This window comes from Balaenoptera musculus, chromosome 8, assembly GCF_009873245.2.
Source record: "Balaenoptera musculus isolate JJ_BM4_2016_0621 chromosome 8, mBalMus1.pri.v3, whole genome shotgun sequence".
In the NCBI taxonomy this organism is placed as follows: domain Eukaryota; kingdom Metazoa; phylum Chordata; class Mammalia; order Artiodactyla; family Balaenopteridae; genus Balaenoptera; species Balaenoptera musculus.
The window spans coordinates 14,110,133-14,124,029 of NC_045792.1; the positions used below are offsets into that span (position 1 = coordinate 14,110,133).

At 40.9% G+C, this 13,897-nt stretch overlaps 2 protein-coding genes across 2 annotated transcripts in view; one reads left to right on the forward strand and one right to left on the reverse strand.

Annotated features, from left to right (window-relative positions):
* IFT46 (intraflagellar transport 46) overlaps positions 1–13,897 on the forward strand; it is a 16,939-nt gene continuing 3,042 nt past the window's right edge. Inside the window, exons 1-9 of the mRNA XM_036860575.1 lie at positions 1–200; positions 943–1,039; positions 4,855–4,934; positions 7,455–7,594; positions 9,490–9,564; positions 9,721–9,814; positions 10,594–10,722; positions 12,149–12,270; positions 12,635–12,701. Of these exons, the coding sequence (XP_036716470.1) occupies positions 4,890–4,934; positions 7,455–7,594; positions 9,490–9,564; positions 9,721–9,814; positions 10,594–10,722; positions 12,149–12,270; positions 12,635–12,701 (672 nt within the window). The 5' untranslated portion in view covers positions 1–200; positions 943–1,039; positions 4,855–4,889. The remainder of the gene's footprint in view (positions 201–942; positions 1,040–4,854; positions 4,935–7,454; positions 7,595–9,489; positions 9,565–9,720; positions 9,815–10,593; positions 10,723–12,148; positions 12,271–12,634; positions 12,702–13,897) is intronic.
* The window catches only part of TMEM25 (transmembrane protein 25), a 21,778-nt gene continuing 15,489 nt past the window's right edge, over positions 7,609–13,897 (reverse strand). The window contains exon 9 of the mRNA XM_036860571.1: positions 7,609–7,877. Within this exon, the coding sequence (XP_036716466.1) occupies positions 7,837–7,877 (41 nt within the window). The 3' untranslated portion in view covers positions 7,609–7,836. The remainder of the gene's footprint in view (positions 7,878–13,897) is intronic.

Here is a 13,897-nt window from a genome sequence, read left to right on the forward strand (position 1 = left end):
AGTGAAAGAAAGTCTCGCGATTTTTTCTTTCTTTATCTTTCTTTTTTTTTGCTTAGCGACTGACAACAGGCCGGTTGCTCCGAGTAGAAGTCCTTGGTCTTCTTCCAAGAAGAAGTGGCCTGGCCTGAGATTGAAGTGAGACCCTAGCCCTAGGCTGGGGTTCTTTCCACATAGAGGAGACGGATTCAGAGGGGCTACAGGTAATTCGTACTTACCCTAGCAGAAAGAGAACTCTCTTTCTCCCTCTGTAGAGGAATAGAAAGGACTCCCCTTCCCTCTCCCCATCTCCCCTCCACCTCTTCCCATCTTCTTGACAACTGTTCTTTCCCCCCTTCCTTCACGCCATCACCAACCATCCTGCTTCCTTTACTCCCCAAGAAACTTAAGTGGGATCCGATATACAAGACGGGGGTGGTGTGGTGGGGGTGAGGGTGATGCTTTCGGGATTATTGGGTGGGACCAAGAGACTGGAGTTTACCCTCTCTTCGGGGAACGCCCCTCCCTCCCTGGTAACCCCAGAGACAGAACTCTTTCTAGAGCCTCTACAGCCTCCCCTGAGAAACTCCGGCCGCCTTGCGAAACTGATCGAACCGGAGGAGACAGCCATTATCTACAGACGAATACTGTTTTGCCCTTGCGCGGGTATTTTACAGCTTTGGGGAGCTGCTGCAGAAGTTGGCTGTCGTTTCTCTCCACGATTCCCTCGTTCCTCAGCCAGCCTGCCAGCAGTTCCTAAATACGGGCTGCAGCAGAATGACTTAACTGCTTGACCTGGGGCCAAGAAGCCTTAAGGAAAGTTTGAATTGGGGGGGGTGAAGGTTTCAGGTAAAACTGGTGTCTTGGGTAAGGAAGAGGAACCAATGCTGGTTTGGAATCCACCTCCCCACAGAGTGCTTAATGTCCCGTGATAGGAGCTCTGTAATCATATTTCCTTTTGCTTAGACCAAGATCGTTGAAAACCAGACATATGATGAGCGTCTAGAGATTAACGACTCTGAAGAGGTTGCGAGTATTTATGCTCCAACCACAAGACACAAAGGTAAGAGAGGCATGAAGAGGAAAGAAGAGAAATGTTTTTTTTTGTTTTTCTCTTTGTTTTGTTTGTTTTGCATTTGTAAGTCAGCGGTTATTAAAAACAAACCAAGATTTGTAAAAAAAAAAAAAATGTCATCTCCAAATAACCATGAGAATCAAAACTGTTGATCTCGCGTGAATGACATGTAGCTTAGAACTTAGCCTTACTTTCTTAGAAACAGAAACAAAACAATTGTCTATTACCACATGGAGAATACGTTTGACCCTGGTAGGTACCGCCTTGAGGGTTGCAGGATGGATTCATGATTGTCCCCAAGAATTTTCTATATTCTGTTAGCAGATACTGGCTTTCAGAGTCAAATTACTTGCCATTGCTTCTGTTTTCCAACTAGTTAAGGGGGGAGAAAACGCAGCCACCCAGATTGCAGGATCTTCCATCTACCTAACCAGTGTTCCCCATCGCCATTTACTTCATGATACTGTTCTGCCCACAGTCTGCCGGGGGTTCATGTTTGTTTGTTTAATTTATCAAAACTCTTTTGCTCAGTTCTGAAGATGCTTCAGTTACCTATCCTTAACCTGCAATTCCAATTGAAACCTCAACAGAATATTTTTAGAGGACTTGACACCATCATTTGTTCAACAAACATTTTTTGAATGCCTATTATCTGTCAGCCTTATGCTTGGCACTAGGTATACAGTTTTTTGTTTGTTTCTTTGTTTTGGCCGTGCCGCGTGGCTTGTGGGATTTGAGTTTCCCGACCAGGGAAAGAACCCAAGTCTTTGGCAGGGAGAGCTCGGAGTCTTAACCACTGGACCGCCAGGGAATTCCCAGGTATACAGTATTAAAAGAGACATTGACCCTGCCATCCTGATGCCTGTAATTATGGGAGACAGATGCCAAATGAATAAAGAAACACAATTACAAATGTGTTAAGTGCATTGATGGAAGCAAAGAGTTTGATGTTATGGAGAATATTGGTGAGGAGTGGGATCTACTTTTGATGGAGGGGTCAGGGAAGACCTAAGGAGGTGATGGTTGAAACTGAAAGGTGAGAAAGATTTAGACACAGGAAAAGTAGGCCAGGAAGAGGGAGCAGCTAGTGAAATGTGAAAAGGCCCTGAGGCCAGAAAGAACTTGGGTTAGTTTGAGGACTTGAAAGAGACCAGCATATGGTAGGAGAGAGTAACCTCAGAGGTAGTCAGGAGGTATAACAAGCAGGGCTTTAGAGGCCATACTGCTGTTATGCATGGCATGGATTGAAAGGTGCAAAGGTGAAAGCAAGGAGCCAGTTAGAAGGACTGTTGCCATGGCTGAGTTGAGGTGATAGTGGCTTGGATGTGGGGAGGAAGTTGAGAATAGAGAGAATTGGCAAATGCTAGAGGTATTGTTGTAGTAGAATCACTAAGACTTGCTGATGGATTGGATTTAGCTCTTGAGTTAGGAATCAAGGATGACATCCAGGGTTGTTTGTTTATTGTGGTAAACTTGCCTAATATAAAATTTACCATTTTAACCATTTCGAAGTGTACAATTCAGTAGCATTAAGTACATTCGTGTTGTTGCGTAAGTATCTCTACTCTCTATTTCCAGAACTTTTTCATCATCCTGAACAGAGTTATTGTTAAACAGTAACTCTCCATTCCCCTCCCCTCCCCCACCCCCAGCTGCTGGTAACCTCTATTCTACCTTGCCTCTATGAATTTACCTATTGTAGGTACTGCATAAGCAGAATTATACAGTGTTTGTCCTTTCCTATCTGGCTTATTTCACGTAGCTTAATGTTTTCAAGGTTCATTCATGCTGTAGCATGTGTTAGAATTTCCTTCCTTTTTATGGCTGAATAATATTCCATTGTTTGTATAACCACATTTTGTTTATCCATTTGTCTGTCGATGGACACTTGGGTGGTTTCCACCTTTTGGCAATTGTGAATATGCTGCTATGAACATTGGTGTACAAGTATCTGTTTGAGTCCCTGCTTTCAGTCTTTCAGTGTATGGAAAGACACCCAGACACACCTAGACACCCAGGTGTTTGTTTTTTTTTAACCAGGTCATTGACCTACTTATTTTTTTGTTTTTAATTTTTACTTAATTTTTAATTTTTTAATGCCTGTCATACATATTTATTTATTTATTGAAGTATAGTTGATTTACAATGTTGTGTTACTTTCAGATGTATAGCACAGTAATTTGGTTTTATTTATTTATTTATTTATTTATTTATTTATATATTCTTTTTCAGATTCTTTTCCCTTATAGGTTATTAGAAAATACTGAGTATAGTTCCCTGTGCTATATAGTAGGTCCTTGTTGGTTATCTGACACCCAGGTTTTTTGTGTTTGTTTTTTTATGTTTATTTATTTATTTGTTTGTTTGTTTTGGCTGCACTGGGTCTTAGTTGCAGCATGCGAACTTTTAGCTGCTGCATGCAGGCTTCTTAGTTGCAGCATGCGGGATCTAGTTCCCTGACCGGGCATTGAACTGGGGCCCTGTGTACTGGGAGCTCGGAGTCTTACCCACTGGACCACCAGGGGAGTCCCCTGACACCCAGGTTTTTGACTTGAGCACATTTATAATCTTGCCACCTGTGGCCATTATAATTTGTTTTCAGTTTAGGCAATTTAAAAGGCAGAAAAATGGTGTTTAGTGGGCATTCATTTGACTTAGAAATCATTGAACATGTTTTCATGCCAGTTAATAATATCTTACACCTGGTTATGCTTTTAATTGTTCAGAATATTTTATTGCTTTTATCTTATAGACACTGATTGAGATTAATATTTGTGACTACTATTTGCCAGGAACTAGGTCATTTCCTTCCACATAAAATTTTTTTCAGTTGATCCTTACAACAATCCTGACTGAGAAATATTACTGACCCCATTTAGAAGTGGGAATACTGAGACTCAGAGATGTTAAGTCATTTTGTCCACCTGATAGAGTTGTCCTATAAACCCAGTCTTCTGACTATAAATCCAGCACTCCTTTTTTTTTTTTTTAATTTTTTATTTATTTATTTATTATTTATGGCTGGGTTGGGTCTTCGTTTCTGTGCGAGGGCTTTCTCTAGTTGCGGCAAATGGGGACCACTCTTCATCGCGGTGCGCAGGCCTCTCACTATCGCGGCCTCTCTTGTTGCAGAGCACAGGCTCCGGACGCGCAGGCTCAGTAATTGTGGCTCACCCGCTTAGTTGCTCCGCGGCATGTGGGATCTTCCCAGACCAGGGCTCGAACCCGTGTCCCCTGCATTGGCAGGCAGATTCTCAACCACTGCGCCACCAGGGAAGCCCCCAGCACTCCTTTTGCTTTACTAATTACTAACCTCATTTCACCAATATGTAAACTAAGGGCAGATTTTATGCTATTTATGTAATGTCAGATAATCAGTATAATGTCTAACCTAATGCCTTAAGCATAGTAATACTTAGTAAGTATATCTCGAATTGAATTGACAGAGCCATGACTAGAATTCAGTTTCCTGTCTTTCAGCTAGATATTCTTATAAACCCTGTTCCATAAAATGGTTAGAGCATAAAATATAAACGAAAAATATCTGTCTTTGAAAATCATTTTAACAATAACCTAGGGACTTCCCTGGTGGCACAGTGGTTAAGACTCCACGCTCCCAATGCAGGGGGCCTGGGTTCGATCCCTGGTCGGGGAACTAGATCCCACATGCATGTCGCCACTAAGAGTTTGCATGCCACAACTAAGGAGCCCGCCTGCCACAACTAAGACCCTGCGCAACCAAATAAATATTTTTAAAAAACACCCAAAATACAATAACCTAAAGGGAAAACTTTTCTTCCAAGGAGTTCGTCGTTCCACCCGTCTTCCTAACAAGACTATGGCTGACAACAGCAGTGAGGAGTACGAAGAGGAAAACAACAAGGTGCAGTATAACCCACCGCTTCTTGTGAAACTTCTGCTTTGAATTTTTAGTAGTTAGTTTGAAATGACACTAGTTCAGTAGCAAACATTTCTTAAATACTCACCTCCAGTGATTGGGTTCCTTTGAGCTCATGGAGGACAGTCAAGAGCCAAGAGCATTAAGATTTTGACTGTCCTTCAGGAATAAAGCTTACTGTTATAGCTGATGTTCTGGTGAGAAGTTTCATATAACACAGGCCAGGGTTTCACAAAATTTTCTGGTCATAATAATCAACTGGGGTACTTATTTAAAAAAAACAACAGATAGGAATTCCCTGGTGGTCCAGTGGTTAGAACTCTGTGCTTCCACTGCAGGGGGCACGGGTTCGATCCCCTGGTCGGGGAACTAAGATCTCACATGCCGCATGGCACGGCCAATAAATAAATAAGTAAATAAATAAAAATTTTTTTAAATTTAGAAAAACAGATTTCCAGTCCCCACCTAGAACTGCCTAATCAGAATCTTGAAGGTAAAAGCCTGCAAATGTATATTTTGAGCAAGCACGCCAAGTAATTCTTATGATAAAGAAAGTTTGGAATGATTGATCCTGGCATTGGTTCACTGTCAACAGTTGTGATACTGCTAGTATTTTGTGAAAGAGACTTTAGTTTTGAAGTCTTAAGGCCCAGATGTCACTTTGGTGTTATTCTATGAACCAAGAGAATCACCGTTTCTGAAAGCGAGATGAGAAGACGCCTACAGCTCTAGCCAGATAGGGCCTTAAATTTGCACATGTGGGCGAACAGCCCCTGTGTTTAGGCTTAGCACATGGTCCAATGGTTATGTTTTAATCGTCCTCCAAGAACAGGCGTTTTGAAAACTCAGGTGAAGGAGAATATTTGAAGTAATGCAGAAAGCTGTAGCAACAGAGACGGATTTCATAGAAAGTCTAAAAGGTAATGTTTTAAGATAGCCCCACTTTGTGACTAGTGTGCTGTTTGACATCTTACCTACAAAGTAATTTTTTGGCATCTTGTCTGTGGTATATAAAGTCTTCTCCCATAGGTCAGAGATTTTGCAAAGCACTACTTTGAAGAAGCAGACAAAAGAAAAGTGAACAATTTTCCTAAATTGACCTCCTAATTTTGTATATTCACCCTAAATTTTTCTAGTTTTCATCATGATGTAGTCAATATTCAAGGCTCATTTATCTTTCCAATTTAATATGCACCCAGAATCAGCAGATAGGATCCACTTTTGAATAATCTTTGAGCTGACGATATTCTTAAAAATCTCCCCTTGCCAGACTGCTTCCCATGTGACCAAGAATAATTTGGGCAGATTTTGAATTAGGAAAGAACACTGTGGGAGATATTTACCAGTTGTATACCAATAAGGCATATTCTGCAACTGTGTCATCAGTCTCACATGTTACAGATTAGTTAAAATATATTTTTATCTATGTATAATAAATCTGTGTTATGCTTAGAGGAGAATGTAACCCAAAGAAGTTTTTGATGTCCTGTAATGTGTCACAGTTTTATATGTCAGTAGCTGCTTTAATGTAAAAGAAACGTTAAATAATTTAAAAAACTAGAACCAATCATCTCTTAACCTCAGTGTAAGCCATATGGCATATGGAAACCAAGCTTGAAAAACCTACTTTTAAAGGGGGCCAATTGGCCACCCTTTAGGTCCTAAGTGAGGGCATGCCACAGGCTCCAGGCCCTAGAGTCAAAGACATGGACCCTGTCCCAACTGCCCCGGCAAGCCCAAGCACCACCTCACCCCTTCTCGTCGGCTTGAGGGTGGGGTGGTACATCTAGAACCAGAAGCCCAGAAAGGTAGGTCGTAATGCCAAGGACAGAAGAGTCTCTTATCTTGAGATATAATGTACAGTCATTGCATTTAGCTTACGGGGGAAGGGAGGGGAACCATGCATCGGTCAGATACCCATTGAATGGAAAGGGAAAACCCACAGTCTCCGGAACTGCTGGTCAGAATCCAGGCACGGGGTTGATTATGAACTTTCTTCTTTTGATAGTTACAAGCAGCTTACCCTGGGCAGTCTTGCAAATTAAATACTATTATTTCCTCCCTGTGATCTTTGTGAGTATTAAGATTCCCTAAAGTGTGTCTTCCCTACTTCATCTTCCCCCATTTCTTCCCAAAATAACTCTTACATTTAGAGTTGCTTTCTTCTTCAGAAGTCCCTCAGTTTTAGAGTTGAAGCTGACTGGATAAAGTTTATGCAGAGTTCTCAGAATCTCCTAAGTAATAGGTAAAAGAGATATGTATTGGATAAAATTTATACCCAAGCCTCGAGCAGAGGAAGAGACCATGGTTATAGAAAGTGGGGACTCAGTTAGTAGCTAAGGAGGAGCAGAAGGTTCTCGAGGCCCTTCTGGGGAGTGCTTCCTTCTCTTTCCAGTGAATTGGTGTCAGGCGGGAGGGTTCTGGTTAGAGCACTAGGAGAGAACTGGGTAAAGGAACAGTAAATTTCTCCTTACCTGGACCTTTCTATCTCCTGCCCTATCTCAGGAGAAAAAGAAGACCTCGCAGCTCACGCCTCAGCGGGGCTTTAGTGAAAACGATGATGACGACGACGATGATGACTCATCTGAAACTGATTCTGATGATGACGATGATGATGACGAAGAGCACGGGGCCCCTCTGGAAGGGTGAGGAAAGCCCCCTTGCCAAGGAGGAAAACGCCTCCTTCAAAACACTGGACAGGAGGACGTCAGTGAGAAGTGAAATTCCAGCAGCTCTTTTGAGCTCCTCTATTTAGGATTAGCAGATGCTCAGAAACCCAGTGTAATGAGTTTTCCTTCTTTTTCGGCTCTACTGCCCGAATCCTGTGATGTCACTTGCACTATCGGAAACACCTGTGGGCTCAGGGATTTTACGAGGATTTGCTGAGTCAGTTTAACTGATGGTCTCTGACTTCAAGGAGTTCACATTCTAGGGAAGAGAAGATAAATTTATACACATACCAAAGCATTTCTGTTTAGCAAGGAAAACATACATGCACAGGAACATTTCTATTTCAGGCTCAGACCCTTTTAGGACGGGTAGAGAATAGGTGCATCCAGAACCCTGTATTGAGGCAAAATGTTCCTGCATGATGCTTCAGTAAAAATTCTCCTCACCATGTTCCAGCTCTGGCGCTAGATTAATCATGACCCACCCCTGCAGGTTTTAATCAAAGTAGATTCTAAAGCCCATTCACTTAAAATACAATTACTAGTGTAGCCAATCAGTAGAATTCTTTCTAGCCATTAAAAAGTACGAGGCAGCACTCTATGCACTGTAAAGAACAATCTCCAAGGGACATTGTTACATTTTAAAAAGGTATAGAAGTCTTTATGTTGTTACATTTTAAAAAGGTATAGAAGTCTTTATGCTGTGCTACCATGTGTATAAAACAAATATTACATAAGCTATCTCTAGGCTACCCTAGGAACTAATAATACTGATTACTCTTGGGAGGGGAACTTGGTGGCAAGGGAACAGGGGTGGAAGGGGACATAACTTTCCACTGTATACATTTTGTACCTTTTATTTCCTATCATGTGCATGCATACTTTATTCAATGAAGTAGTTTAATAAAAATAAAAAGTTACCTTTGAATTATCCACCTGAAGGTAGACACTAAGTAAATTAGGCAAATGTTTAATACCAGACTGACTTTTCATGCTTCCCAGTTTACTTCATGATTCTGCTTCCATAAATTATAATCTGGGGAAATATAAACTATTTAGTATTTTTGTTAAGCACCTCTTCCCAGAAGAACCTTAAATAACTCTCCTAGTCACTTATATACTTTGTCAATTCATTACATTTTACTTAATTATAGTCATTAATATGTACTCTACTACCTTTTTACTGTATACATTTCATGTATTAATACAAGTATTTTTTAATAACTGCAATATTCATCTTGACATATCTAACCATCTCTCAAGTGTTGGACATGTTGTTTCTAATTTTTTACTTAAAACACTGAAAAACATCTTTGTAAAAATTGCTTTTTTTCTTGGCGTAAACCGTTTTCATGTCAGAAATTAAGATCTCATTCCATCTTTTCTCTTCATCCCCTTCATTCAGACAAAAAAGGGAAAACAATTTCTGCTACATTCCAAAATTTTTTAAAATTTTTAAAATTTTGTTTTAAAATTTTAATTTAATATTATTTTATTTTATTTATTTAATTTTATTTAATTTTATTAAATTATTATTTAATTTTTGTTTTTAAATTATTATTTAATTTTAATTTTTAAAATTTTGTTTTAAAATTATTATTTAAAATTTTTTTAAATTTTTAAAATTTTTTAAAATTATGTTTTGGATTTTCTGTAGCTCTGTTCTTCTTCATTGTCAGAGATAGCTGAGAGCTAATTATAAGCATTTTTAAAGTTACCTTGCAAGCTGCTCAGAAAAGGCAGATGTGGGTGGAGCAGAAACTAGGTTCAGAGTCATATGCCCTGTGGCCAGAGTAACACCCGGCCTGAACCAGGGCTCAGCAACCCCTGCTCTTCTCTGGCTACCTTGAACCACATTTTCCTTTCCCCAGGGCCTATGATCCTGCAGATTATGAGCATTTGCCAGTTTCTCCTGAGATTAAGGAACTCTTCCAGTACATCAGTAGGTGAGTACCAGGCCCTCCCACCATAACCCCCAGCCCTGCCTTGCCCTTTCCTTCCTCTAGTCTGAAACATGGTCATTCCCCTTAGGTGTTTTTCAGCCTGAATAATAAAGTAAGTTTCTCTGACAGTCTCCACCTTCCCGTGGCAATATCTCCTAGGTATACACCTCAGTTGATTGACCTGGACCACAAACTGAAACCTTTCATTCCTGATTTTATCCCAGCTGTCGGGGATATTGATGCATTCTTAAAGGTACAGTCAGAACATCCTAAAACTGACTCCTTAGGTGTTTCTTCTGACCCCTCTATCACTCTAACAGTTCCACTAATTTCCCTGACTAGCAATAGCTACCTTAATATATATTCTTCATTTCACTGGAGTTCTTAACTTGCTCTCAACTCCATACTCATTGCTATTAGGTAATAATTATCTCATTAGGTGTTAAAAATTTGTCATATATCTGCCTCCTAATTATCCATGACTTCAGCTTTATATTTAAGGTCCTATAGATCATGTATTTTTTTCTAGGTAGTATTTTAGTACAGCATGATATACAGACATGCTTTTTTTTTTTAAACATTTTGTCGTCTTTATTTATTTATTTATTTATTTTTGGCTGCCTTGGGTCTTCATTGCTGCACGTGGGCTTTCTCTAGTTGCGGCGAGCGGAGGCTACTATTCGCTGTGGTGCGCGGGCTTCTCATTGCGGTGGCTTCTCTTGTTGCGGAGCACGGGCTCTAGGCGCTCGGGCCTCAGTAGTTGTGGCACTCGGGCTTAGTAGTTGTGGCGCACAGGCTTAGTTGCTCTGTGGCATGTGGGATCTTCCCAGACCAGGAATCAAACCCGTGTCCCCTGCATTGGCAGGCGGATTCTTAACCACTGCACCACCAGGAAAGTCCCAGGCATGCTTTTTAATACTAGAAATAATGATGAACCAGAAGAGTTCTTCCTCTTCAGCTTATTGGAAGCAAGTGTACCTTTTTATATCCCTCCCATGTTTTTTTTCTCTTTCTTACCTTTCTCCTAACCAGGTTCCACGTCCTGATGGAAAGCCTGACAGCCTTGGCCTACTGGTACTGGATGAGCCTTCTACAAAGCAGTCGGACCCTACAGTGCTCTCACTTTGGTTAACAGAGAATTCCAAACAACACAACGTCACAGTAAGATACTAGCCTAGCACAGGCCCCAGCTCCAGGGGGCCGAGAGTAGAAGCCTTGCTAGTATTTGAACAGTTGACTTACTGCCTATTAAAAGGGATGGCTATGGTTTCAACCAGCCCTATTTTTTTCAATAACAGTTGTATTAAGATATAATTTACCTACCATGAAATTCACCCTTTTAAATTGTACAATTCAGTGACTTTTAGTATATTCACAGAGCTGTACAACCATCACCACTATTTAAGAACATTTTCATTATTCCAAAAAGAAACCCCTTGGGAATTCCCTGGCAGTCCAGTGGTTAGGACTTAGCACTTTCACAGTGGTGGGCCCAGGGTTCAATCCCTGTTGGGGGAACTAAGATCCCACAAGCTGCAAGGTGGGGCCAAAAACCAAACCAAAACAAAAAGAAACCCCATACCCATTAGTAGTCACTCCTCTCCTCATTTATCCTGCTCTTAAACCCTGGTCACTACTTCATTCCCTTTTTTATGGCTGAATAATATTCCATTGTATGGACACCATATTTTGTCTATCCATTTACCAGTTGTTTCCATTTCTATTCTGCGTCTATGAACGTGTACAAGTTGTTGCATGCAAATATACTGTTGTCTTGTGCATATAGGTAGGAGTGGGATTGCTGAGCCATACAGAAACTTTAATATTTTGAGGAACTGCCGAACTGTTTTCCAGAGTGGCTGAATCATTTTACAATCCCACCAGCGATGAATTAGAGTTCCAATTTCTCCACATCCTCGCCAACACTTGGTATTGTCCGTCTTTTTTATTCTAGCCATCCTAGTAGGTGTGAAATGGTATCTTATTGTGGTCATTCCTGTCCTATTGACCTGCCCCCTTCCCCTGGCTGCAGAAGATTTTATCAGGGTTTCCTATAATCTTCATTTGGCTGCTGGCAGGCTTCCCTTTTCAGCAGCTACCTTGAATACAAAATAGCAGCATATGATGAGCCACTCTGTAAAAACAAGAGTAAAAACATCCTTCAAGGGCTTCCCTGGTGGCGCGGTGGTTAAGAATCCGCCTGCCAATGCAGGGGACACGGGTTCAAGCCCTGGTCCAGGAAGATCCCAGATGCCGTGGAGCAACTAAGCCCGTGTGCCACAACTACTGAGCCTGTGCTCTAGAGCACGTGAGCCGCAACTGCTGAGCCCGTGTGCCACAACTACTAAAGCCCGCGCGCCTAGAGCCCATGCTCCGCAACAAGAGAAGCCACCGCAATGAGAAGCCTGTGCACCGCAACAAAAGAGTAGCCTCCACTCGCCGCAACTAGAGAAAGCCCACGCACAGCAACAAAGACCCAACGCAGCCAAAAATAAATAAATAAATTTATTTTTAAAAAAATTCTAGAAAAACAAACAAAAAAACATCCTTCAATGCCATCAGCCAGGCTTTCCCCTTACTTTTCTAGCAACATATGAAAGTAAAGAGCCTGGAAGATGCAGAAAAGAATCCCAAAGCCATTGACACATGGATTGAGAGCATCTCTGAATTACACCGTTCCAAGCCCCCTGCAACTGTGCACTACACCAGGTAAGAAATAGTACATTCTTCACGGTAGTAACCCATGGTAACAGTCACCACCTATGAAGCCATTGCTCCTGAGAAGGGGGTCCCAAGGCTGGGGCATATCTGAGATATATCAACCTGAGGGTCTATGGATCCTGGCTGCTACTGGCTAAGAATGCAGACATAAAGGTTATGATTTAGCTGGTATTATTACTTAGCCAGCTTCTCCAAACCCCAGGTCTTGGGTAAGTTTGTCCCACCCAGTCTATGTTCTCCTGAAATCCTAATGTGCCAGACTGAGAATCTCCCTTCAGTCTAGAATATCCTGATGCAGAGATTGCTGGTACCGGCCCATGTTTTCTATTCACGTTTACCTCTGTACTTGTAGGCCTATGCCCGATATTGACATGCTGATGCAGGAATGGTCTCCAGAGTTTGAAGAGCTTTTGGGAAAGGTGAGTGGAAGGTAGCAGGAGCTAAGAAAGTGTGGCATTCATTCTAGGGCCCAGTGTTTTCTCTCTTCTTGTATTACTATTATCATTAACTTTTAAATTAAAGTATAATACAAAATCAGAAACATACACATAAGTGTTGATTAACTTTCACCAACTGAACACCTTTGTGTAACCAACACATCAGATCAAAAAAACAGAACATCTCTGGCGTCCTGGAAGCCCCCTCAGGCTTCCACCTCCCAACGTAACTATTTTCCTGACTTCTAATAGCACAGATTAGGTTTGCCTGTTTTTTTGTTTTTTGTTTTTGTTTTTTGGCCCTGCCACATGGCTTGCAGGATCTCAGTTCCCCGACCAGGGATTGAACCTGGAATCAGTGAAAGCCCAGAATCCTAACCACTAGGCCACCAGGGAACTCCCTAGGTTTGCCAGTTTTGTATTTTATCTAAATATAATCATGTTCCTTTGTGTCTTATTTATTTGCTCATCTATATTGTTCATCCATATGGAGAATCATCCATATTGTTCACACATCATGGTTATATATTTGTTCTCACAACTGTATGGTATTCCATTGTTTGAATATATCCATTCTATGATAGCCATTTGGGTAGTTTGCAGTTTGGGGATATTACAAATTACTCTGTAATATTACTGTCCTATTACCATGAGTACATACCTTTTGATGAACATATGTACTTTTTGTATTATCACTTTAGACTCTACCTTTTCCACAGAGGTGTATATGCTATTCTAAGAAGCTGAAGTCCCATTCATAATGATCCTAAATTTTTTAAAAGTGCTCAGGAATATATTTAATAAGAAATTGTCAAGACTTTCTTGAAAACCAATTATAAAACTTCAGTGAAGGGTAGACACAAGCTCTGAGTGAATGAGGAGTCAAGCCGTGTTCCTGGAGGGAGGGGTCAATGGCTCAGCACTGTCAGTCCTCCCCAGTTCACCGTGGAAATGGAAGGCCGTTTCAATTAGGATTTTAACTGCATTTTTTTAGAAATTGAAAATTCGGTAACAAAGTTTATCTGAGAGAATCAATTTTTAAGACTAATCATGAAAATTTTAGGGAAAAAATGAGGATTTGCCTTGTCAGGCATTAGAAACACATTATAAAGCTGTAGTAAATAAAACAATAATGTACTGGTTAGGAACAGAAATAGATCAGCAGCACATAACAATCC